This window comes from Cajanus cajan, chromosome 3 (genome assembly GCF_000230855.2).
Source record: "Cajanus cajan strain Asha chromosome 3, NIPB_CcT2T_4, whole genome shotgun sequence".
In the NCBI taxonomy this organism is placed as follows: domain Eukaryota; kingdom Viridiplantae; phylum Streptophyta; class Magnoliopsida; order Fabales; family Fabaceae; genus Cajanus; species Cajanus cajan.
Genome location: NC_138519.1, coordinates 3,470,150 through 3,494,655, shown reverse-complemented (window position 1 = coordinate 3,494,655; position 24,506 = coordinate 3,470,150). Strand labels below are relative to the sequence as shown.

The 24,506-nt window shown below is 29.8% G+C and overlaps 3 protein-coding genes and 1 long non-coding RNA gene across 4 annotated transcripts; 2 read left to right on the top strand and 2 right to left on the bottom strand.

Moving 5' to 3' along the window:
• Positions 1-3,380: 3,380 nt before the first annotated feature.
• LOC145955965 (protein MAINTENANCE OF MERISTEMS-like) lies at positions 3,381-8,274 on the bottom strand. The gene is made up of 5 exons (XM_083071515.1): positions 8,251-8,274; positions 7,676-8,161; positions 7,380-7,522; positions 3,581-3,749; positions 3,381-3,434 (listed from the first exon to the last, which is right to left on the bottom strand). The coding sequence occupies exons 1-5, from the start codon at positions 8,272-8,274 to the stop codon at positions 3,381-3,383; spliced, it is 876 nt and encodes a 291-aa protein (XP_082927641.1).
• An 823-nt stretch (positions 8,275-9,097) lies between these two features.
• On the top strand, positions 9,098-15,824 carry LOC109796404 (uncharacterized). Its single transcript, XM_020356081.3, has 5 exons — positions 9,098-10,366; positions 11,168-11,226; positions 11,987-12,115; positions 13,120-13,255; positions 15,458-15,824. The coding sequence occupies exons 1-5, from the start codon at positions 9,665-9,667 to the stop codon at positions 15,779-15,781; spliced, it is 1,350 nt and encodes a 449-aa protein (XP_020211670.1). The 5' UTR covers positions 9,098-9,664; the 3' UTR covers positions 15,782-15,824.
• A 368-nt stretch (positions 15,825-16,192) lies between these two features.
• On the bottom strand, positions 16,193-17,351 carry LOC145955445 (uncharacterized). The gene is made up of 2 exons (XR_014432075.1): positions 17,215-17,351; positions 16,193-16,457 (listed from the first exon to the last, which is right to left on the bottom strand). It is a non-coding gene; the product is annotated as an uncharacterized LOC145955445 (long non-coding RNA).
• On the top strand, positions 17,216-21,692 carry LOC109800560 (gibberellin 20-oxidase-like protein). Its single transcript, XM_020361343.3, has 2 exons — positions 17,216-20,663; positions 21,032-21,692. The coding sequence occupies exons 1-2, from the start codon at positions 20,311-20,313 to the stop codon at positions 21,633-21,635; spliced, it is 957 nt and encodes a 318-aa protein (XP_020216932.2). The 5' UTR covers positions 17,216-20,310; the 3' UTR covers positions 21,636-21,692.
• The last annotated feature ends 2,814 nt before the right edge of the window (positions 21,693-24,506 follow it).

Genomic DNA, 24,506 nt, shown 5'->3' with positions numbered 1-24,506 from the left:
TAAAAACGTGATGTAATCTTCTTATATTATAAAAATTATAAATTATAGATTTAAATTATGTATTTATACTATTAATAAATATAGTATTGAAAAGAATAAAAATATAACAAATATAGAAGTAAAGATAACTATACTACTAACATCAACATGTAAATCAAACCATGACTTACGACGTAATAATATATCAACAATAACTCAACATGGCATCAAACAACTTTGAAAATAAGTAGTTTAATCATTTCAACTTACACCACAACCACACCATTCAACATACAATTTTACATAACATATGAATAACATAAAAAATAACACATCATATGTATAACACCTCAATCAATGAATCATTACACATTTACTTATGGAAATCACTTACAATAAAAGGTAAACAGTCTAAATGATTTGACCTTACCGAATCAATACGATCTGTTTACACTTGCTAGATCAATAATCAATCTGGATAAAAATCCACAACAACATGATTTCTCGAATTTAATCACTTAAATTAGGAAGTGTAGTATTCTTGGCAAGACAGAACAACTTGTGTATGAGTCTATCACAACATTAACTCTCCTATTGGATTAGCCCACCGACTACCTTTCAAATATTACATCCTTCCCGTACTTAGCTAGGAACTAATCCCTCAATCTTGTATCTTACTTGTTGGTCAATTAATACAAGCATGCCTAAACCTTGCCCACATACGAATCAATGGTCACTTGTAAATTGTAATAAATATAATTTGACCTAATCCCTATATTGTAATCACTTATAGTCAATATGGATATTTCAATCCGACCCACATACCACATCAATTAAGGTTCTACAAGATACTCAACTATCCACTTTAAGAGTCAACTACTCAAGAAGGATTTTTAACAACTAGGCTCATAAAACACCACACCAATATCCCCACAATACAATATCCAACTTTCAAAAATACTCTCTCTTATAGTCTAAGTCACGCAACACAACACTTCCTAATGCCCTAAAGTCTAAGTATTCTCAACATCATCACCTCAACATTTCAATCATTAATTATCTATATACATTATCTCATGTCAATGTATAAATAACTAACAACATATGTTAACATACAACATGTAATAGATTTAACTAACCTGTACATGTTCACCATCTTTTCAATCGAACAACAAGTTTTCATAAAGTAACTCACGCTCAACACCATTCACCATGTGCTTGACGTCATTAAGACAGACAATTTTTTTTTGTCTCGCCCACATGTGATGCTATTCAATCCATGTTCGATGTGGGATGATGTCAAAAAAACCCTAAGACACTAGCATGGCTAAACCCACGTCCAACCCCATTTCAGGCAGAGACACTTTTCTCTCTTCATGTCCATGCCATTCAACCTACACCTCGCATGGCTGAGTTAGAGACTTTTCTCTCTCCTCACGCTTGATGTCACTAATCCTACACCCAGTGAGAGTGAGACAAAGGACTCCTAATTTGAGTCACACTTGATGCCACATAGGCGCACTCAACGCAATGGTGAATTCTACACTTGGCAAATTCACGAATTTGTACAAAACCACCTGAAACCCAAAAAATCCAAGCATACGACACAAAAATTCATAAGTATGGATCATGTACAGTTCATTTCTCATCATAATAACAACTTGCAACTACCAAATGACTCTAATCATCCAAATCACCTCAACATGCTTCACACACCCAAAACTCATCAAAATATGAATTATACTCCAAATTCATCAACATAGCCATAAATTTAAATGCAATCCAACAACACACAATATCAACAATTAACAAAGATTCAATTCTAACTTTCCATACCTCAAAGTCAAAGTGAAACGAGAAAGAAGAAGAAAAAGAAAAGGAATGAGCTTTAAGCAACTTTGCACTAACATTTTTACAGTCTCATCCTCAGCTCAATTGATCTAGATCACCTCTCTACAACTCATAAGAGTTTTGGGGAAGGAACCAAAGATCTGTCGTGGAATCATAAGGAAGTAAGGTCACTTTTGGTTCTAGAGCTCTTCTCTTTAGACTATTTCTTTAAGATTTTTTTAAGATTAAACTTCATAAGTTCAGCTTTTAAAAAATCTTATATATTTTTTCTTCTGGGTCAAACTAAACTTCTGTCCATAAAAGTTTCCTAAATGCTTAAAACTCACGAGAATTCCTTAATTCTCAGAGTTTTTTAACAATAAACAACAAAATCACCACAACAAATAAACATCAAAAGAAGTAACTATAATTAATAAAATGTATAGTGTTACAAACTAGACACTGTTAAGCTTCAGTTAACCATTAAGTGAATAATAGTGTTTATTTTGACGATCTTCAACATGTCATGATTTTTTGTTCACTAATAATGAAATTGTCATCTCTATCTATCATTTTACTCATAACAAAAAAGGTGTTTGAAAAATAAATTTACAAAGAAGTAGAGAAAAAAATAAAAAATGAATAAGAAAAATATAGGAGAGAAAGTGTTTGAAAGTTAATGACAAAACAACTAATACAATGTGTACATCAAAAGAACGTATCGCCACACAATTAATCATCATCGGTGGAATTTTTTTATTTATGTGTAACTTCATTAAATGTAATTTTTACTTAAACCATTTAATTCAAAAAAATATTTTTAAAATAAGATTTAAATTTATAACATTATTAATTAAAACTAATTACTTTTATTGCTGCGTGATAAATTAATTATTTTTATATGAATGACCGGTATAATATCAAATGACATATATAGATGTTCCTATATTATTGGAAATTAGGAAATAGACATTATATTTGATTTGATTTTCAGTATCTACCTCTTAACTTAAAAAAAACAATCTTTTAAATAGAGTGAATTGAGTAGGGTTAAATGTTTTTTTTCCTACGAAGAACAGTACATGCATACAATTGAAATTTTTTAGATAATAAATAAAATTAAATTATACTTTTGACTTTTTATTTTTAAGATTTATTTTAATTTTATTTCAATTTAATACTTTTAAAATAGTCATTATTTTTAATTTTGATTCTTTTTTTTTTATTTGAGACATGGATTATGTCTCATTAAATTCACATATATTAAAACTATATAACTCAATTAATATTCAAATAATAAACAATCATAAATATAATGAAAATTATATGAAAAAGAAATTTCACAAACAAGGAAATAGATATTTGATTTATTTTTATTTTTAATTATTTATTAGACTCATTTTTACGAGATTTTCGTTTTATTTATGACTTCTGTCTCACAATATATCTTTAATAAGACAAAAAAAATTTTATAAGCAAAATAAATTAATGGGAGTATAAGGAGTATCCCAACCCATTACAAAATACAAAGTCACCTAAACAAAATCCAACCTAATCCATACAAAAGGTAATCACCTGAATGTAATGTCTACCACCATTACAAAACTAGGACCATAAAATGTCATCTAATAATCAAACAAATTCAGTAATCAGAAAACCAGATACAAAACTAACACCTTGATGTGTACAGAATCAGAAAGAATCATTATTCCAGAAGTTAAGGCAAACACCAGGAGAAGAAAATCACGCTGAAAATGAGTAAAAAAATGACTTTATCTTTGGTCTTAATCCAGTTCCAGCTACGTAGTTTGATTAATTCCACTAAATCCTTAATTGCCACCACCTTGTCTTTAAAAATGACATCATTTCTAGCAAGCCACAAAGACCAAATTGTGGCTAACCAAATCACAGACCACCTCATCCTATCTCTATCACTGCATCTAGGAAATTCAATAAAATGAGCAAAATTTTCATGACAGAAGTTGTGTAAAACTGTTGAAACACCAAACCAAACAAAAATAGATAACCATACAGAATAGACATAATAACATCCGAATAATAGGTGAGAGGTATTCTCCAAATCTTCACCACACCAAGCACATCCACTAGCAGAAATATTAAGAACCTTCCGCTTAATTAAGTTACATTTACTTGGTATCCTATTCAGCAAGGCTTTCCAAGCAAAACCTAATTCTTTAGAAGGTACAGAACTAGACCAGACAAAATTTATGTTTTAAATCAAATAAGTTTTTTAAATTACATCTCAAAATAGATTAAAAAAAATTATTATTTCATAAAAATGAAATTGATTTAAATTTTAAAACCAAAGGAACAAAATAAATATTTAAAAACAAAAAAATAAAATAGGAGACAAAAATAATAATTTAGCTCTGGAAAAACCAATGTATTTATTTCAAAAAGTGCACCAAAGGGAAAAATGAAATTGAATCACATGTTAAAAAAAATGTGTTAAGCGCCGAAGCCGTACAGCATAATCTGTTCTTGTGCGAGAAATCCAATATCTTTTCCAATCTTTTTCATGTCAATCAGAATAATTTTTTTTCAACCATATGTTTCGAGTATAGTCCGTCAAAAAATTAATAATGAAAAAAGATTTGGATGAGATATTAGTTCCTTCACGTGGCTTGCCTTTCCTTTATCCATGGTTTCATAGATGAATTTTATTGAGGTTCTAAAGTATTAGGAGTTGTAGGTCGGTTCAATATTTAATACAAAATAAATGGGTTTGGTTCAGGCAATTTGTTTTTTTTTTTTTTGTATTTTTTTAATTAAAATATTAAATCTGATTAGTTTACTTTTAAGTTGGATATCAAGTTTGTCATTCTTAAATTTGACCTTACTTTTTTTTAATGAATATAATTTGACCTAACTTAAATCTATCTAATATGCTGTTAACATAGTTTGTACAAATTCTAAATTTTGATCTTATTCTCTCCGTTGTAAGAAGAAAAAAAAGACCGGACTTGATAATCCGATTATTATTAAATTGTAATAGAACACGAACTCATATTTGACAGTTGGAAAATGCTGTATCCTCTAAAAAGGAGGTTGAAATTTTGTCCAAAATATTAAAAAAATATTATTTTTTTAATAAATTTATTATAAAATAATTATTATTATTTTATAATAAATTTATTAAAAAGTAATAAATTTTTAATATTTCGTACGAAAGTTTGGTCTTATGTTTTGGAGGCTGTAGCAATGTTCTTGACACTTTAATGTGAAATTTTATTTTTCATCACTATATATATATATATGAGGGATATAATTATATTAGTGTAATTTTATTAAGTATTACATTACTCAGTAATTCTCTCTCTCTTTATATATATATATATATATATAAAAGGAGGTTCAAACGACATCGGTGTAACTTTTACTAAGTGTTATATCATTCAATAACTTTATATTAAATGTGAATTTTGTAAATCCAACCGTTAGATTAAAAGCTCATATCACTTTATATGTGTATATCAAATTTTGTTAAAATTGAACAATAACTTGAGAGTAATCAAAGTGTTCATATTTTAATATATTTTGAAATGTATATATTATGTCAATTTTGTTTTATGAGAATGAAGTATCAAATTATCTTAGATTAATATAAAATTTGATATATATGATTTAAGAGATATAAACTTTTAATCTAACAGTTGAATTTTCAAAATTTACATTTAATATAAAATTATTGAGCGGTGTAACACTTAGTAAAAATTACAAAGATGTCGTTTGAACCCTTTTTCTCTCTCTCTCTCTCTCTCTCTCTCTCTCTCTCTATATATATATATATATATATATATATATATATATATATATATATATATATATATATATATATATATATATATATATATATATATATATATATATACCTCCCATATACAAGATTATGAGTCTAATGATATGCAAGAAAAACTATAAATTTGACTTAAAAGGAGATTAATATTTTTTAACACTTAAATGTAACTAATTCAACACCATAAATTATTTATTAATATTTATATTTTTTATTACCTTATATATTAATTATATATACTTTATTTTTTTAATTATAAACTAATATGATAATTCTTATCTATTAATTTATAATATTTTTAATAAATTTTAAGAGACCAAAAAATAATATTTTTATAGTAAATTTGATACATTAAAAAAAATGGGAGAGATCATAATTCCTGAATAGAACTACCATCAAAGACTCATCAAAGAATAAAAATTTAAATCACAAATAATTTTATTCTGTTACGACTATTTAACCATTCACTAGATATCGACATACTCCCTCTATCTTATATTATAAACAATAAAAAATATTTTTTTCTTAAATATAAATAAAATTTAACTATTTCTATTTCTATTTAATTTAATAATATCATCTTTAAAACATCTTTAATTTAATTCATAATATTTTAAACATTTATGACAAGGATAATTTAAGAATAATATTATGAAAATAGTAAAATTTAATATTATATATTCCTGATATTTTACAAAGTAAAAACCATTTTGGAATATCAATTAATTTTTTTCACCCCCACTTGGAGGCAAGTGTATCCTCCGGGCACCATTTCATAAGAGTTTTGGAATAATAAAATATTTTAACAAGGAAAGATTAAAATATGATACAAATAAAATAATAATTATAATACTCTAAAATTATCTTAAAAATGAAATATAAATAATATTATGTGAAATTTCAAAAATTATAAATTAATCTCTAAACCTAAACACTAAATTACAAATATATGAAAAACATATAGGATCTATCTACAATTTTTCGTAATTTAAAATCTATTTAAAATTCTTAAAAAATTCAATTAACAAATAATGTATTAAATTATTTATTTATTATTAGTATTTTAGTTCAGCATAAAAATGTTTATTATATAATTAAAATTTATAATAAATCATATATAAATAACTGTTAAATTTAAATGATAAATCATATTTAAAATTTATATAAATAACTAATTTTAAATATTTATATTACAATAAAACATTATTTTTATTTATTAATAATTTATTTTAATATATTAGTATTTAATTGTAATAAATAAAAATTAAATTAATTTTTTTAAAAAATTATAACTTTTTATTATTAAAGATTTTGTTTTAAAATCACTCTTGTTTAACATATAATACTATTATTTTAACTTGTGTAGTCTACAAACATGTTTATTATATATAATATAATTAAAATTTATAATAAATTATATAAAAATAAATATTAAATATTATATATATATATATTTAAAATTAGTATATATAAATATTTTTAAAATATAAATTATATTTTAAATTTATGATAAATAATTTTTATTGTAATAAAAAATTTGTTTTTAATTATTAATAATATATTTTAAAATAATTATGCCAAAAAAATTAGAAAAAATTCTAAAAACATTATCAAATTTCGTGTTTAATATATGGATTGGTACATGGGAGGAATAAGAATTTTTTACCTATATATTATTTTTTTTAAAAAAAAATTACCCAATTAACAACTGTGCAGGTTTATTTACCAAGTTAGAACCATTCACTGTTCAAACCTTGATCTATATCCAACAACATCATTATGAGGTACATTTTGAAAGTTTAAAATTCTGCCCCCGCTCCATTTACAGACTAGAGGGAATGTTGCTGGTAACCTGGAAATAGGCGCAATATATGCCATGCGATGCCATGCCCAAGACTGTAACAAACATGCACAACCACCCATTGTTTTGCTACTAACATTTGTAGCTCTACACATTTCCCTATATAACATAGCTAAACAAGCCGACCCCCAACTATATCGTCTTGTTCTTCTAAAATTTATTAATAAAGATAAATACATAAGATGTACCTTATTGCCTGTTTTGTCAGGCATCAAAACACCTCCTATTAAATCTAATATATATGATCTACAATGTGCATCAAGTTGTTCTTGAGATGGCTCCTCTGATAATTCTAACATATTTTCTCTTAACCATTTTAATTTAATCATAAAGCCAATTAGTAACTCACCTTTAACTGGCATGATTCCGAGATAGGTGGAGCACATTTCCTCCCAGTCATATAATGTTGGGCCAATGACTGGTAAACCATCAACTCTTAAGCCAAGTTGAAGTGCAACATCCTCCAGTGTTATGGTGCACTCTCCAGTTGGAAAATGGAATGTATGAGTCTCAGGTCTCCATCTTTCAACCAAAGCTGTGATTAATGCGTGATCCACTTTCAGATGTCTGAGCTTTGCAACCCCAGAAAAACCAACTTCCTCTAGTATAGGAACAATTAGAGGGTGAGGTTCTGACATTGAATGACAGTAAGAACAAATAATATTCTCAGTCTCCTGCAATAATTACCAAAATCAGTATTAATTTGTTACAAGTTCATTGAAATTTAAAGTAAATAACGAAAGTGCTAAACTTACCGTTCTACCAATGAAAGCAGACCTATGCTCATTTTGCTTCCACAACAATATTTTTGATATTTGGTTAATGAAAATTGAACCAAAAAAAAAAATTTCTTACTATCAAGGTGAATCAGAAGCAGTACAGGAAAGGAGTAAAGGAGACAAACTCAGCTGAAATCGCATAAAAAAAATGAAGGGGAGAGGGCCTATTTATAGAAAAACTTGCGTTTTTACTGTTTACCCAGAACGGGCCGTTCCAAAACCAGAACGGCCCGTTCCAAAGCACAAACCCATTAGTTAAAACAGCTCCTGGAACGGGCCGTTCCCGGAGTAAAAAAATGTGTAAATTTGTATTTTGGAACGGGCTGTTCTAAAACAAGAACGGCCCGTTCCAGATTAAAAAAAATGACTAAAAAATTTCGTTAAAAAGGGCCGTTTCATGGGTCTATTTCAACGTTAATTGTTAACGCTGGAACGGCCCGTTCTTGGCCCGTTTCACTTTCAGAAATGTCACTCTGTTGCTTTACGCAGAACGGCCCGTTCCGCTTTCGGAACGGGCCGTTCGCTTCCATGATCTGCCCACATTTCCCCACAAACACGAAAAAAAATAAATATAAAACCAACTCAGAATTCGGTTCCCGGGGAACTGAATTCTGAGTTGAAAAAACAAAAAAAATTACATTTTAATGCTCAGAATTCGGTTCTCCGGGAATCGAATTCTGAGCTTGAACAGTAAATAATTTTATCTTGGTAAATAATCCTGCACAGTTGTTAATGTTGTAATTTTTTTAAAAAAAAATAATATTTACGTAAAAAATTCGGAGGAATAAAATTATTGCGGTGAGTAGATTCTTAAAACCAACCCATCAGCCTTAAGGAACCTGTGTGTTTGTTTGACTGGCAGGTATGTTTGTCTCACTCTCAGTCTCACCTAAATTCTTTCTTTCTTTCCTTTTCCTTTCGCTCATTTTTCTTTCTTCCCTTTCTCCAATCTCATCTCAGTCATTCAATTCCCTTCACAACCAAATCCATCCAATGCTTTATTTTCCTTTCAAGGAAATAAATTTCAGTTTACAATTGGGGTAAGCTGAATTTTTCGGATTTTCCTAACTCTCACAAACTGGGCATATTCGAACACAATTCAGAGTCTCTAATTCAACACAAAGTTTTCATTTTGAGTTTATTTACACGTGGCTTCACTTCCTTAGATTTGTATGTAAATTCCATCTTTGTTCATGTATGGAGTTGTAGTAAATTAGTAATAGTCTCTCTTATACCTTCAGTGTAAATTTTAAGAATGATACATAGAGTTGTGTCTATTGATTACTACTTGATCAAACCCTAGTGGCATAGGTTTTAGCTTTTTTGTTTTTTCGAATTTTTTATGAACTATAATTTTGATATGTAAGATCTGTGAAGATGCTTAGAACATAGGCATTGATGTCATTTATCTGCGGGCTTCCTATACTTGAGTGTGTTTATTGTCTGGCCTGTGCTCGTTGGGTTTGGAAAAAATGTCTGTACACTGCAGGCTATGAGAGTGAAAATTGGGGCCTGGCTACTGCTCAAGAATTTGAGCCTGTGCCTCGAATTTGTCGGCTAATCTTAGCCGTCTACGAGGAGGATATTCGTAACCCTCAATGGGCTCCCCAAGGAGGTTATGGCATTAATCCTGACTGGGTTATCTTGCGTAAGGACTATGGCGATAACCAAGGTCGTGTTACTCCCTACATGATATACCTTGATCATGATCATGCAGAGATCATACTGGCTGTTAGTGGACTCAATTTAGCAAAGGAAAGTGATTATATAGTTTTGCTTGATAACAAGCTGGGACAGGCAGAATTTCATGGTGGATATGTTCATAACGGGTTATTGAAGGCGGCAGGCTGGGTTTTTGATGCAGAATATGAGATTCTCAGGGAGCTAGTAGCTGAAAATCCAACTTATATGCTAATATTTGCTGGGCATTCTCTAGGGGCTGGGGTGGTTGCATTGTTGACAATGTTAGCGGTTCATAATCGAGACAAATTAGGGATACAGAGAAACAAGATAAGATGCTTTGCAATAGCTTCTCCCCGGTGCATGTCTCTCAACTTGGCTGTAAGATATGCAGATGTGATCAATGCTGTTGTACTCCAGGTTGGATAATCTTCTTTTTCCATGGACTTTGTACTATGCTTTAATTTGACTGGTTTACTTGTCATAGTCATGTTTAAAAGGATAAAATTGTTCGTCACAGTTTATCAAGATATGCAAAAAATCTTCGGTTGATCAATGATTTCATTTAGGTTCTGAATTCTGAAACCTCTGGATTCTTATTTGTCTGTAATATAAAAGGGAGGATCCGCTAGAAGAAAAAAAAAGTGATTTGACAACTGTAATAGAGTGAGGCGAAAATGCTTCTTTTGGTGATGTAAAAACATGAAGGTCTACTCATATTGCTGGTTTTAAGTTTTGATGTATTTTACATTACATCCATATTTCTATGTCTAGCAAATGTCATGTCTTGAATTGGTGTTGAGAATTCATTTCACATTTAGAAGGTGTATTTCCATAAATACATCCTGGGCAATTGATGAACTTGTATCAATTGTTAGGATGAATATACTCTGTCAATGTGATATGCTGATTCTGAATGATCAATGCAATAAAATTGAGACTGTTGAAAGGTTTGAGAAGGAAGACTGATACAATGTGTTACACCGTATTTGTTTACGAGAAAAGAAAAAGAAAATGTGCATCCAGAAAATACCAGAATGTGATGAATGTTTGATGAAAGAAATACTGAGAAATTTCAACAAGATGAATGTGTGCTCCAGGGAATTAATATAAAAATTATTCTTAAAACTTGGATACTTGTTCTATTATTATTTTTTATTTATCAATTTTGTTAGTTTTGTACTAATTTAATCCTCTATATACTTTACTCTGGCAAACCAGGATGATTTTTTGCCTCGAACAACTGCCGCACTAGAAGATGTCTTCAAGTCACTTTTATGGTAACGAAATTTGCCTCCCTTCACATCAGGGTATTTTGACTGTCCTGATGTTTAACATCAAAGACTAATTTTACAAAGCCAGTAGGGCTAACAGTGTGAAGAGATTCACATGTTCTTCCATTGTTGTAGAATAATTAAAAGTTAAACCTATTCATTCAAATCACAGATGCAAAACCAGGCCTGCTACACCTAACAGCTTAAACTCATGAGAAAAGTTGAGATGGTGTCAAAGTGAACAATGCATAATCAAATTGAATTTCAGAAGATATAATGGGCCTATGCTTTGTCTGTGCCTGTGCTTCAAGTTGAAAGGGCTTGTGCGTATAAGGGGGCATGTTAGAGTCTTAGAGATAGAGATCATTCTTGTGCTTAAATCTAGCAGCTTTAAGCTCTTTAGAAGTTAGTCCTTAACATGTCTCAACCTCTACCAGTAACTAACTGCTTTTTCAACATTTTTACTTGTTGAGTATTTTTTAGTTACCTATTGATCATCAGCTGAACACTTCTCTTGCAGAAAAATCAGTTTGTTTGTTCATGATTGCAACCAGTTAGGATATTTATTTTCTCAGTGAATTCTCTGCTCCTGTAATGTATTTATTAAGAGCTTTTGAGACTTGTTGTGTAAAGCACAATATATGAATTCATAATACTGGCTAAAGCAATATAAGTTTTTCAAATTTTCATGCACATGAATTGGATTAGTGCAATTCAGTACTTGCCATTAAAATGAGCTACAGTGGTTGCTGTCCTTTCTTGGCAGTTGGCCCTGTCTATTGTGTCTAATGTGCTTAAAGGATACTTGCACACTGGAGGAGAAGAAGCTTAGAGATCCAAGGCGTCTGTATGCACCTGGTCGTCTCTATCACATTGTGGAGCGAAAGCCCTTTAGGTAAAGTATGATGCTCTCTCAATAAAATTTCACTGAATATATATTTAGCTCATAGTTATGACGTCTTATTAAACTCCCTCTAATTAAAAGTAGATTTCGGGCAGTCCTTATTGTAGTCACTATGTAAAGCAAAATTATGCATTTAACAAACATGTATCACATACTCTTCATTTCGATCATGATCCAACATAATAAACAGTGAACTAATTATGAGGACAATAAAGAAAGTGGTCATATGGAGTTGATTATAACCTTTGAATTCTATTCAGGAGGCATTCAGTAAGCACTCAACATATGATTTTACCTGGAAGGTTTACACAGTAACAAAGCTACAGGCAAATTTACCTTGTTTTTATTTTGGTCACCTATAAACCCTGTATTTTTGTCATTTTGTGCAACTTGGTATTATAATATTATGAATTTATGATTTCAACTACCTGCAAGTGCCAAGCTGGAACAGTTTGTAAGGACCTGCTCCAACACAAGGCCAGCTCATATGTGAAGAAGCTAGTTAATTCGATGGGAAGTAATACATGTGTGCTGGTGTTTTCCTCTGATTGTGTGGAGCTGGACTTTATGGATTAAACCATCTTTGACCATACATTTTCCCAGAATTTTTTCTCATTCCCAGATAATAATACATAATATAAATGTATATTTACATGGTATTTACAGCATTCTGCAGAAATACAATTTTTTGTTGTTTTGCAGTAAATGCTTGTAAGAGATGATTTTTCAATAGAATGTTCTAAATGCCCTGACAATACAATGTGTACCCCTCGACACCTTTAATGTCTCACACATTTCTGGAATATGAATTATTGAGAACTACATTTAAGTCATCCTAACTACAACTTATGGTTTGAATCGTGTATTTATGTTGAACTTTTTTTTCCCTTTTTTCACATTTATGTATGCTTAAAATTATCGAGTTATCAAATTAGATGAGCATAATATTATCTTTATGCAGCTATAACTTGGATTATAGTCTCTTCTGGTTGCAGGATAGGAAGATTTCCACCTGTTGTTCGGACAGCAGTACCTGTTGATGGGAGGTTTGAGCATTTAGTTCTTTCTTGCAATGCAACTTCTGACCATGCCATCATTTGGATAGAGAGAGAATCCGAATGGGCTCTCAATGTAAGCAATAAGCATTTTTTTCAGTATTAGCAGGGCTGTCTACCAAAGCAGTATATATAAAATATATGGTTCTTAGCAACTAGTACTTTAATTCAATTCCGAACCCTGGCTTTGTATGCAGTGATTGATCATAGATGTGGGACTTTTCTTCCATAAGTGCTTCTGATCCTTATTGTGGTGCATAAACATTGATGATACTGACAGTCTTCCGTGCAACAATTAATTTTAAAGATAAAATGCTATCCCCAATCCCTTTTACATTCACCCTGCTTCCATTCTCTACACAATAATATTCGCTTTGTTCTTTTCTCGAACTTTCCCTACATACCAAAGTTTAAATTCTGTAATGTTTAGCTCCTTAGTTTTTTCTCCAATCCATTTAGTTTCTTGAAGAAACATGATGTTAATCCTTCACCGAATCATGGTGTCCACCACCTCCAAAGACTTGTCAATGTACCAACATTCCTAGACTTGCTTATTTGCCCACATTTGTCCATAAATGTGAGAATGCTTCCTCATTTAATACTACATTTGCTCCGATGCAACAACTTTACCTCATTTAACATTATATTCAAGCCATGTAGCATGTTACTTTTAGGTAGTGACCTAACGTCAACACACAATCTATCATGAGTGATTCATTGTTGGGGTTTCAATAAGTTTCACATAAGCTTTCGAGGACCTAGCGCACCTTCCTCCTTTACATGGGGTCAATTGTGAGGCCATAGGCAAAGTTAAAAGTCCTATTTTTTTTATTTTTATTTTTTGACTAAATTACACTTTTGATACTCTTATAATATCAAATTTGCAATTTTAGTCCCTTAACTTTATAAAATCTGCCATTTTGGTTTCTTCGTTGAATATTTATCTGTTGATCATTAAAATTGTAACATTAGCCATGATCTAACATGACAAATAATATTTAGGCTAAATTTCATTATTAGTTCTCATTTTAATCTCATAAAAGTGATAAAATGAGTTGAAAATAAAATAAAATAAGAACTAAAAATTCAATTTAATCTAAATATTATTAAATATTAATTATTGTCATCTACCAAATGTTAGACATAACCAATGTTACAATTTTAATGATCAATGGATGAACTTTTGGAAGGGAACCAAAATTGTGGATTTTATAAAATTGATGGGCTAAAATTGTGGAATTAAAAATTAGAAGACCAAAATTGCGTATTTGATATTATAGGAGATCAACAGTGCAACTTAGCCTTTTATTTTTTATTCCTTGCAAACAATATTGCTTAATTTGAGCTTGAGTTTGATTTCCAATTTAAATTTTAAATTTTGATTCTTGATATTCTATATCAAATTGAAGATATCTTTCATGTTTTATATAAATTAAATTTTATATTATTATTATTATCTTAGTAAATTTTAGTTTTAATTTGATTTTTAAATTTTAATTTTTGATATGTTGTATCAACAAAGATGCAATATCTTTATTCAAATACTTTATTTCTGTAATTTATTCCTCAATTTTAAAAGTTTTATCTTTTTAATTTAATCCTATTTAATAAAATTGAGTTCTAGTTATTAATAATGAAAATATTTAATTCTATCTCTTTAATGTGATTTTATTTATAATTTTTGCTTAAATTGAAAAGTATCCATACAATGGAAGAAAATTTGCTAGTTATATTTGAAGTTTTTTACCTTAATTTATAGAGATATTTTGATGCTGCTTAGGACTGAGTCACATTTACTATTTAGATTTTTATGATACCATATGCATTCTAATATTATGACATGTATCCGTTGATTAAGAAATTTTAGAAAATCACATCGTATATGTTTCAGTGATGTCATTCTTGAAGTATCCCATCTTGTTCTTCCCCAACCTTTAAGTAAGCACCATCTCTTTTGTTAGTATGGGGTGTGTTTCTATAGATACTGGTGACTGCATTCTGCAGTTCATTAAATTCTTTTTGTAAATTGAATTCTTTGTACACCAAGTGTATATTTAGTTCACTCTTATTTTAGAGAAATAATTGCTTATTTTTGTCAGCTTTCGGATAGAATTTTTGAAAAACAATCGAATATTTGCCCAGAATTAATCCCTACCAAACATGGGCTAAGCCTTGATGTATGGTATTTTATGTGTACTCCTGTGCATACTCATGTATCTAGGTTGACACAGTAATGTCTGTCATTTAAATTTTAAACCATTATATTTGGTTGCATCAGTTAATGCGAGACAAAGATGAGCATATGGAATTTCCAGCAGAGCAGAAGATGGAGAGGCATGAATCTATAGCTCGAGAACACAGTGAAGAGTACCATGCAGCCCTTCAGAGGGCAGTTGCTTTGGATATTCCACAAGCATATTCACCTTCATCATATGGAACATTTCATGAAATAGATGTTGGGGAGGATTCTGGAAGATCAAGTGGCCAAGGTTCCTCCTTGTCTCATAAAAAGAAACGAACACAAAGTTGGAATGAATTTGTTGGACGCCTGTTTGATGTAGATGACTCAGGTCATATGGTGATCAAAAAGACTTCTCCATAAAATATTTCTTTCGATCAAAGCTTAATAAAGCACTATTTGCTTCTTCTTCGGTCCTTATTAATTGCTTTTTTCTTACTCTCTTCTTTTTATTGTTCTATGTTTTGGGCCAAAAGTAAGAATTTTTTGATCTTATAGTAATTCCCTGTTTTAGTTCATTTCAGGATGATGATGCCCATATCCCCCAAAAAAAAAAAGCAAAGATAAGTACTAGTAAAACACTCTCTTTCATACTTTTTTTAATGCACTTTTTACTATTGGTTAAAATTTATTAGAAACTATAAAATAAGGAGTGAGACTCATTAAGAGATGTGGCTTACAATTTTTTTTTTAATGATTTTCAATAAATTTCAAGGAATAACAAAAAAGGTGTTAAAAGAAGTGTATTAAAGAATGTGTTGTTAGTATTTCTGAAAAAAAAAAAAAAAAAAGAACTTGGTATGATGTTTACTTGTGATACTAACATAAATGTAATGCAGGTTCTGCTTAGCCACCATTTGAACCTTCTAATTTAACCTCTCTGTAGTGAGTAGGCTCTACTGGACCACCATTTAATGATTTTGGTAGATTGTATAACCTTTAGAAACTTTTCTTCCCTCCTTCTACGGGATAGACAAATGAGTAGATAGGCTTCGATCTTCAATAGAGACAACTTTATGACCTCATCTGAACAAACTACCTTCATAGTTTTAAAAACCGGACCGGTCATCGAACCGGTTAAGGTACTGGGTCAGTGGGTCAAAAGTTGAACCGGTGGATCACTAGTTGAACCGCATGACTCGATTTTTATTTATTTATATTAAAAAAATATTCATATTAAATATATTTTATACTTATAAATTTTAATAAATTCATATCTTATTTTAAATTTCAATTTTTCTATCTTATTTAAAATTATTTTTATTTTTATTTTGTAAAAAAATACATAAAAAAATTACATGTTAAACGGTATATTAATACAAATTAAAAATATAAATAATATGTACATATGTAATATATTTGCAATTAATATCACAAAATAATATATGTAATATTTACATAGATATTGCATTATTAAATATATAATTTAAAATTAATAATATACTATAAAAGTTATTTAAGTTGTATATATTGCAAACAAATATATTAGAACAAGTAGTCATTGTTATATTTAATAAGACTCCTTGCTTTTTCATTAAGAGATTCAATTTTCATTATTATTTTTGTGATTTATGGTCCCTTAAAAAAAATTTATAAAAAAAAAGAAAAAAAAGTGGTTGAACCGGTTTGACTCACCGGTTCACCGGTTGAACCGGAAAATTGACCGGTTCAATCCGGTTTGAAACGGGTCGACTGCATAACCGATCCAACTTCAGATTCGGACCGGCTGGACCACCGGTTCCCGGTCCAACCGGTCCGACCGGCCGGGTCGGTCCGGATTTTAAAACACTGACTACCTTGCTTTGTGAACCAGTCTCTTTACACGAGTTTTTCTGACACAAAAGTTCCATCTATTTTAAATCAGATGCTAGTTGAACGAAAGTGAACAATTTCTGCATATAAGTCGAGCTTTACTTGATACAGGTGTACGTGGTGACCAGTAATAAGTAGTGCTTGCTGCTACATGTGGTAACCTATCATGTTTACTTTTGTATTGATAAATTGTGGAATGTACCATTACTAACATGAACAGTAATAACTCCTCTTAGTACTAATGTTAAATTAGTTAATTCAATATGTCAACCTGATGCATGAACAAATTTTTCACCCGGGTTCCAGCATGAGTTCTTACTATTTGTTTTTTTCTTTTTGAACTTGTCATCTTATACTTCATTACCATTTACCAACTAGTAGACGTAACAGTAACTATATGTAATAAAAAGAGTCCTTATAGACATACATCACACATTCTTACTACTTTATCTTACATTTTTCATCATAACATAATTGCATTTTTTTTTATGTAGCACTTCGATAGTGAATTTGTAGTTCTGGTATGATTAGAAAAGTTGAATCTATGAAAAAACATTGTAGATGGTAGAGTTTAATTTTTGTTTTTCAATTGGGTATTTTTACATGTGTTGGTCTAAGATTAACCTCATCGTAATTGTTAAATAAAGCACACTTCAAAAGTGTTACGAATGATAACGATAAGATTAAGTTAGTCCATTATTGCAACTAAATACTGTTAACTTATTACCAACTTTTTTTTTCATTAAACGTACTAACTAAATATTTTTATTTGCCATTTTGAGAAAAGCAATAGCATCTTATAATAGGCTAGTTTGTTTAAAATGAAAAAAAAAACTCTGAAAAAAGTGTTTTTGAATAAACAATTCTCTAAGAAGCAGAAGGATATACTTAAAAAATAGTTTTTTTTTTAAACAAGTAATATACAAACATTAAAAAAAACTGTTTATTTTATCAAAAAAATATTTTTTTAAGAGTAAAAAGAGAGGATTTTATTGATGGTGTATGATTCTTAACAGTTAACATTAATTTTAAACAAATTAAAATTAAATACTTTTCTCCACAAGAAAGATTTCCCACTTTGTTGTTATAATGGAGACAATTCTAAATGGGTTTGTCCCAAGGGATCACTTTTAGCCACGAGGGGTTGCTGGAAGCATTTAATTGGATCCAAAAGTGTCTAATCCAATCCATAGGAAACACGTTAATAGTAAGAGCAAATCAAAAGCACCCTTTTGGATATGAATGATACAGTGTAATCATAATAAATCCACTGCAATCTAATGCCAAGATTCTCTATATCTTACCATGTTTGAATACCATCATCATTCAACGACCCATCTTTCTTCCTAAGTCAATACTATATCAAGTCCTACAAATCACTTTGTCTCATTGTTTTCTGGTTTTGGAAATCATAGAATGTCTTTCTGCACCAATCTTGAGTAACCAAAAGCCTGGTTTGGAAGCACAAATATTGAGAAAATATCCATCTTTTGACATTTCAGACAAACTATAATATTATTCTTCAGAAAAATATATGAATGCTTTACATTTTATCATGTCAAAACTCAAAATATGTATATTTTGAGCAGAGAAATTTGGTATCTCAAAATGTGCTTGATGTTTCTAGCAATCGACAAGGTTCTGGTAAGCAAAAACGACCCTAAGTGAAATGTAGAACCTGCAAACATCAGCACAAGCACTCTGACGCACAACTTATGAGTGTAGGAATGTATGAAAATGAACATAATTAGTTCCATACCTTTAGATATAAAGTGTATTTTATAATAATAGTTAAACATTTATCATGAGTCACATGCCAGGACATGTTTGTAACTGTAGATACAGTGCATCTTTTTGTTTAGTGTCCATGCTTAACAAATATTATAAAAAAAATCATCTGTAGACACTTAAACTATAAGATGATTCTTTAGGAAAACTATAAAAACATCAAACTTTATGCATCATTTTATTAGTGTCTGTGCATCCATCATGTGTACAGAATTATGTTTCCATGCATAATTGTTAATAGTTCCTAAGGCCATGGCATATGCATGCAGCTCTTGTGAACACACTAATGTATTCATATCTGAATTTGACATATTGTAGAGCCGCTAAAAGCGTCTATATGGTTTGTACTTTGACAAATATGCTTTCTTTGCTTAAGCATTTATTCTAGATGCATATTTTGACCAAGTATTTAGTCAAATCTTTTCACAGAAGAAAGAGAGTTCCATTCATAACGGAATGTACAAACTCATTGTGGTTGAGATGCTTCCTTACCAGCCTGTCTTGCTGACTCTGAAGGCATATTATAATTAGGAAGTGGGAAAAAATAATGAAAAAAGTATCTTCAACATCTTCATCTTGCGTTAGTCTTTCTGCCACACAATTCTTGTTTTCTTTTGAGCAATTTTTCCCTCCCTTTTATATCCGAATTATACCCATCTTTTTATTTGTGCTAACTACGTGAAGTAATATCTTTCACAAGAGGGTGAGAAAAAGTGTATCCACTTTTAGCGACAGAATTGGTATCTTTGTAGATCGCCTTTTATTTATAGCCTTTTCAATAGGTCATGGTCATAGACACATATGTTAGCAGATTATCATTCAGTTTAAGCCAATCATTAATTTCCAAGAATCACTCTTTTATAGAATTTAATTTCTATGCAAGATCGATTTAATTTATACAGTAAATTAATCGAAAATTAGGATAAATATAACTTTTAAGATAGTTAGTGTAAAAGTCAACACACTTAGCATATTTATAATTTGTGATTGAAAGATATTATAAAAACTTGTTATATTATCTGAGCATGAACTATTTACTCTATTTTTATATCCTAATGACTCTACGCAAAGCACCAACAAGTTAGTTCTGCTTTAGCTTTATGCTCTATATCTTTGTTGGCACTTCTCCACTTGATTGATAAAAATAATAGACTTGTCTTATCTATACTCTGTCTTATACCTGTCTTCTGATTTAAAGCTTCTGACCAAACTTCTACATATATATTAAATATCCCAAAACCTTGGTGGCAGCATACCATATCTCTTCTTCACATCTTAAGAATTAAGACATAATGTCTAAGCCTGAATATGTTGAGCTTCCTATTTTAGACATTTCTCAGCCATTACAGCCATCTTCTCTAGCCTCTCTCTCTAAAGCTTGCAAAGATTGGGGATTTTTCCACATAATCAATCATGGAATCTCCAAAGATCTTTGCAGCCAGATGCATTATTTATCCAAAATCCTCTTCAGCCTCCCTTCTGAGGCTAAACTTAAACTTGGTCCTTTCTCCTCTATAAAGTCCTACACCCCTCACTTCATTGCTTCTCCATTCTTTGAGAGCCTCAGAATTAATGGACCAGACTTCTATGTTTCAGCCAAGAGTTCTGAAGACATCCTCTTTGACCAACAGAATTACAAATTCAGGTAATGTATAAGCACATTGCTATTCCATGAAGGAAGCCTAAGGATTTGTTTGGATAAAATTCTTCAGAAACACTTATAGAAGAGAAAAATTTGAAGGAAAAATAAAATAAGCTTTTCTATAATGTAAAATTAGCTTATGTATAAGTTAATTTGTAGAAATTCTCTTCTATTAGCTTCTCCAAAATCCTATGTTTATCTTGTGCATAAGCTAGTTTTAACTTATGCATAAACTTATTTTAATTTTTTTTTCTTTCTATTTTTTCTTGTAGAAGTACTTTTTGAGAAATTTATCCAAACAGACCCTAATTTATCCTTCTACTTTTATTTAACCAAATCATAACTTGTTTATCTTTTTATGTTTTGAACAGTGAGACACTCCAGGAATATTGTAGTAAGATGGCATACTTATCTGAGAAAATTCTAAAGCTTGTGTTGATGAGCTTAGAGGATGGCTTTGAGAAGCTGTTTTATGATTCTGAATTTAGCAAGTGTCATGGCTACTTGAGGATAAACAACTATTCTGCTCCAGAAAGTTTGGAGGATGAAGTTGAGGGGCTTGGAATGCACACTGATATGAGTTGTATCACAATCTTGTATCAAGATGAAATAGGAGGGCTTCAAGTGAGATCACATGAAGGAAAGTGGATAGACATAAGCCCTTCTGAGGGGACCCTAGTGGTGAACATAGGGGACATGATGCAAGCTTGGAGCAATGATAAGTTAAGGTCTTCTGAGCATAGAGTTGTTCTGAAGCAGCCTGTGAATAGATTTTCCTTGGCTTTCTTTTGGTGCTTTGAGGATGAGAAGGTGGTGCTGGCACCAAATGAAGTTGTTGGAGAAGGAAACAAGAGGACGTACAATCCATTTGTGTGCTCAAATTACCTGAAATTCAGAGAGAACAATCAGAAAGGAAGGTTTGAAAAGGTGGGGTACACAGTTAAGGATTTTGCAGGGATCAAGTCTCAACTGTAAATGGTTACAAAAGTGAAAATCAATTCATCATAAATAATAATAATCTGAGTCTGATTAGATCCAAGTTTAGAAAAATTTTCAAAATTTTTTTTATTAAAAAATAATTGAAAGTTCTTTAAAACTTGTATCTAATCAGGCTGCTGTGAGTTGCATTTATGGTGCTCTTATTTTTGAAACTGGTATATAAAATAAATAGACAGAAATACTTTGTTGCTCTTCAAATGTGCATGTTTGAAAATTTTCCCTTTTTTTTTTAGTGATATAGAACAAAATAGTGTAAGGTTTAGACGAGTTAGAAAAATTTGATCGGGTGTTGATTGTATGAAACTTTATAGTTGGAATCTCCAACTGGAAATAACGTGTTCTGTTCTTTAGTTGGATGTGCATAGCATTTATTGAGCAAACAATAATAGTAATGTTAAAAACATATATACATACATATACATCTAAGACAATATTGTGGTAACATTTTAAAATCGCCTCCATTTTATCGAAAACCTACAGTAAGTAGAAATAAAGGACCCTATTTAGTATTTAGAGCATGTTTGGAAAACTTATAATGCAACATTTTAGTAATTTTTTTTTTCTTTTGAGAAAAAAAAAATGGTAAACTAAATTGTATGTTTGTAACAACAGCTTAAATTTGCGAACAGTTTTTTTTTTTTCCTGAAAAATGAAAATTTAAAAATTTGAAATTTGTGATTATTTTTCCACATTCATTTCTCTTTTTAATCTGATTTATTACATAAAAACTAATTGTTTGTTTGGTTGTATATGAAAGAAGCTAAACATCTTAAAATCGATTATCAATAAATTTTATTTTAATTATAATCAATTATAACAATGGTGGATTATTTATATAATTAATTATTAAAATAATATAATTATCGGATCTTTCCGAAACACACACTAACTATTTTGCTAGATTTTAGTTGTAAGTTTGTTCCCACCAGCAACTACGTGGACTATCTGTTAGCTTTTAATAGCAGTATTGATCGGTTGGAATATGGTCTGAGTTTAGGATAAATACAATCAATCTAAATTAATCAAATTTATTTCGGTCGGTTTAGTTAGAATTTTGGAAATTATTTTGGCTAATCTGAATCAATTCTATTAAGATTAGGTTAGTTCAGATTGTTAGATTACAATAAAACCATAAATATTATATATATTTTTTAATTTCTACTCAAAATATGATAGAAAAAAATTTATATAATTACTATGATTAAGTTAAGACATACAATAAAACTAGATAAAAGTGAATAAAGAAAAAAAAAAACAAAAATAATAGAAGAATCAATTGGTTAAATTTAGCCCGGTGATTGGGTGGGAAGAGATTGAGGTAGTTAGAAGTATGAGGACCTAGGTTCAATTCTTATTGTGACTATCCTTGTAATCTTTCCTATCTTTATAAAAAAAAAATCAATTAGTTAAATAAGGTGTGTAAATGTTGTAAAGCTCATTTTATACTATGTTCGATTCCCATGGTAAAAAAAAAAATTCAGAACCAAAGTTTAAAATATAATTATCTAAAGTTATAAAACAATTGATCAAGTTATCAGGTTAGTTCAAGATGAAATAAACATATATTTGAGAACTTTGATCCATTATAATTAATTTTGTTTAGATTTACAGTAAAACAAACTCATTAATTAAAATAGTCTAAACCAATTTAATTCATATAATTTTAATTATTAGATTAATCTATACTATTAATATAAAAAAATTATCCTTTTTGCTGTATGCAATTTTTGACCATTTGTCTTTAGGACCATCTCTCAAACTACTTTTTCTCTCTCTACTATTCTTAAAAAATTATCCTTACAATTACAGTTACTCAAAAAAACTTATTATATTAATGACTAATTTTTTTATATATAGACACAAAATGCTTCTTTTATGCTACTCAAGTAATAAACAAAAATGAACGAGATAACCTTCCTTAGCATGCATATTTAAAAATTTTCGTGGGTTTTACCATGACCAAGAAGTACTGAGTTACATTTTGTGGAGTAAAAAAAAAACTAAACAGATAAACCTAAGGACCAAAATGAACTGTGACTTCTATTGTATGAGCTTGCATACGGGCTCTATCCTTCTGATAAAGTTGATGCAGACAAATGATCCAAAGAAAAAAAAAGTAAAAGATGAAATTGTTAATTAAAAAACTCGTAGTTTATTATAACTACATGTTTTTTTTTTCATTTTTGTTTCCTTTGTAAAAAGAATAATAATAAAAAGTTCCCTATTAATTTTCTCTCTTTTCAATTTCCAAATGACACCTACATGATCTCAAGATAAACTCTTCATAATCATTACCATGTTTATATGCAGCATCTTTAATGAACATACTTGGGTAACTTTTCCTTTTCCTAATAAACTTTTCTCTTGATGGAATGCTTACAAGTACAGGATTGCATTTTGATTTGTAGCTAGTCATATCACATGCTTCACCACACCGATTAATCATACATTAGTTATAATTATTTAATTCTCTTCCTTGGCCATCACACTAATTAATATGATATGGAACCTAAAGTATTTAATTTATTTGCTTCTTTTCAACTATACTTGTGTTTTTTTTCTTCCTCCATTAGTTTTGTGTCTTCATGGGAAGTGTGATCACAATGATTAATTCGTTATTTTGGCATTTGGTCGTATACGCTATTCTAAATAAATAAGTTCAGTTTTTTAGGGGGAAAAAGTACTTGTTTATTTATGTGATGGCCAACTGTGCAAATAAAATACACAATTAATAATAAATATTTTCATCATACACAGAGATCGTAGTTGTGAATTTATGATTAACCAATCTTACTTGCCAAAGGTTGAGATATGCCGCCGTTACCTATATTTTTTTTGTGGTTGAGA

Coding starts and splice junctions, on each gene's coding strand:
- LOC145955965 (XM_083071515.1), bottom strand. CDS start 8,274: ATGAGCATAGGTCTGCTTTCATTG. Junction 8,162..8,250: donor GCATAGGTCTGCTTTCATTG/GTAGAACGGTAA, acceptor TAATTATTGCAG/GAGACTGAGAATATTATTTG. Junction 3,750..7,379: donor GTTGTTGGATATAGATCAAG/GTTTGAACAGTG, acceptor TGAATTTCCTAG/ATGCAGTGATAGAGATAGGA.
- LOC109796404 (XM_020356081.3), top strand. CDS start 9,665: ATGTCATTTATCTGCGGGCTTCCTATACTTGAGTGTGTTTATTGTCTG. Junction 12,116..13,119: donor GTGGAGCGAAAGCCCTTTAG/GTAAAGTATGAT, acceptor TTCTGGTTGCAG/GATAGGAAGATTTCCACCTG. Junction 13,256..15,457: donor AATCCGAATGGGCTCTCAAT/GTAAGCAATAAG, acceptor TGGTTGCATCAG/TTAATGCGAGACAAAGATGA.
- LOC109800560 (XM_020361343.3), top strand. CDS start 20,311: ATGTCTAAGCCTGAATATGTTGAGCTTCCTATTTTAGACATTTCTCAG. Junction 20,664..21,031: donor CAACAGAATTACAAATTCAG/GTAATGTATAAG, acceptor TGTTTTGAACAG/TGAGACACTCCAGGAATATT.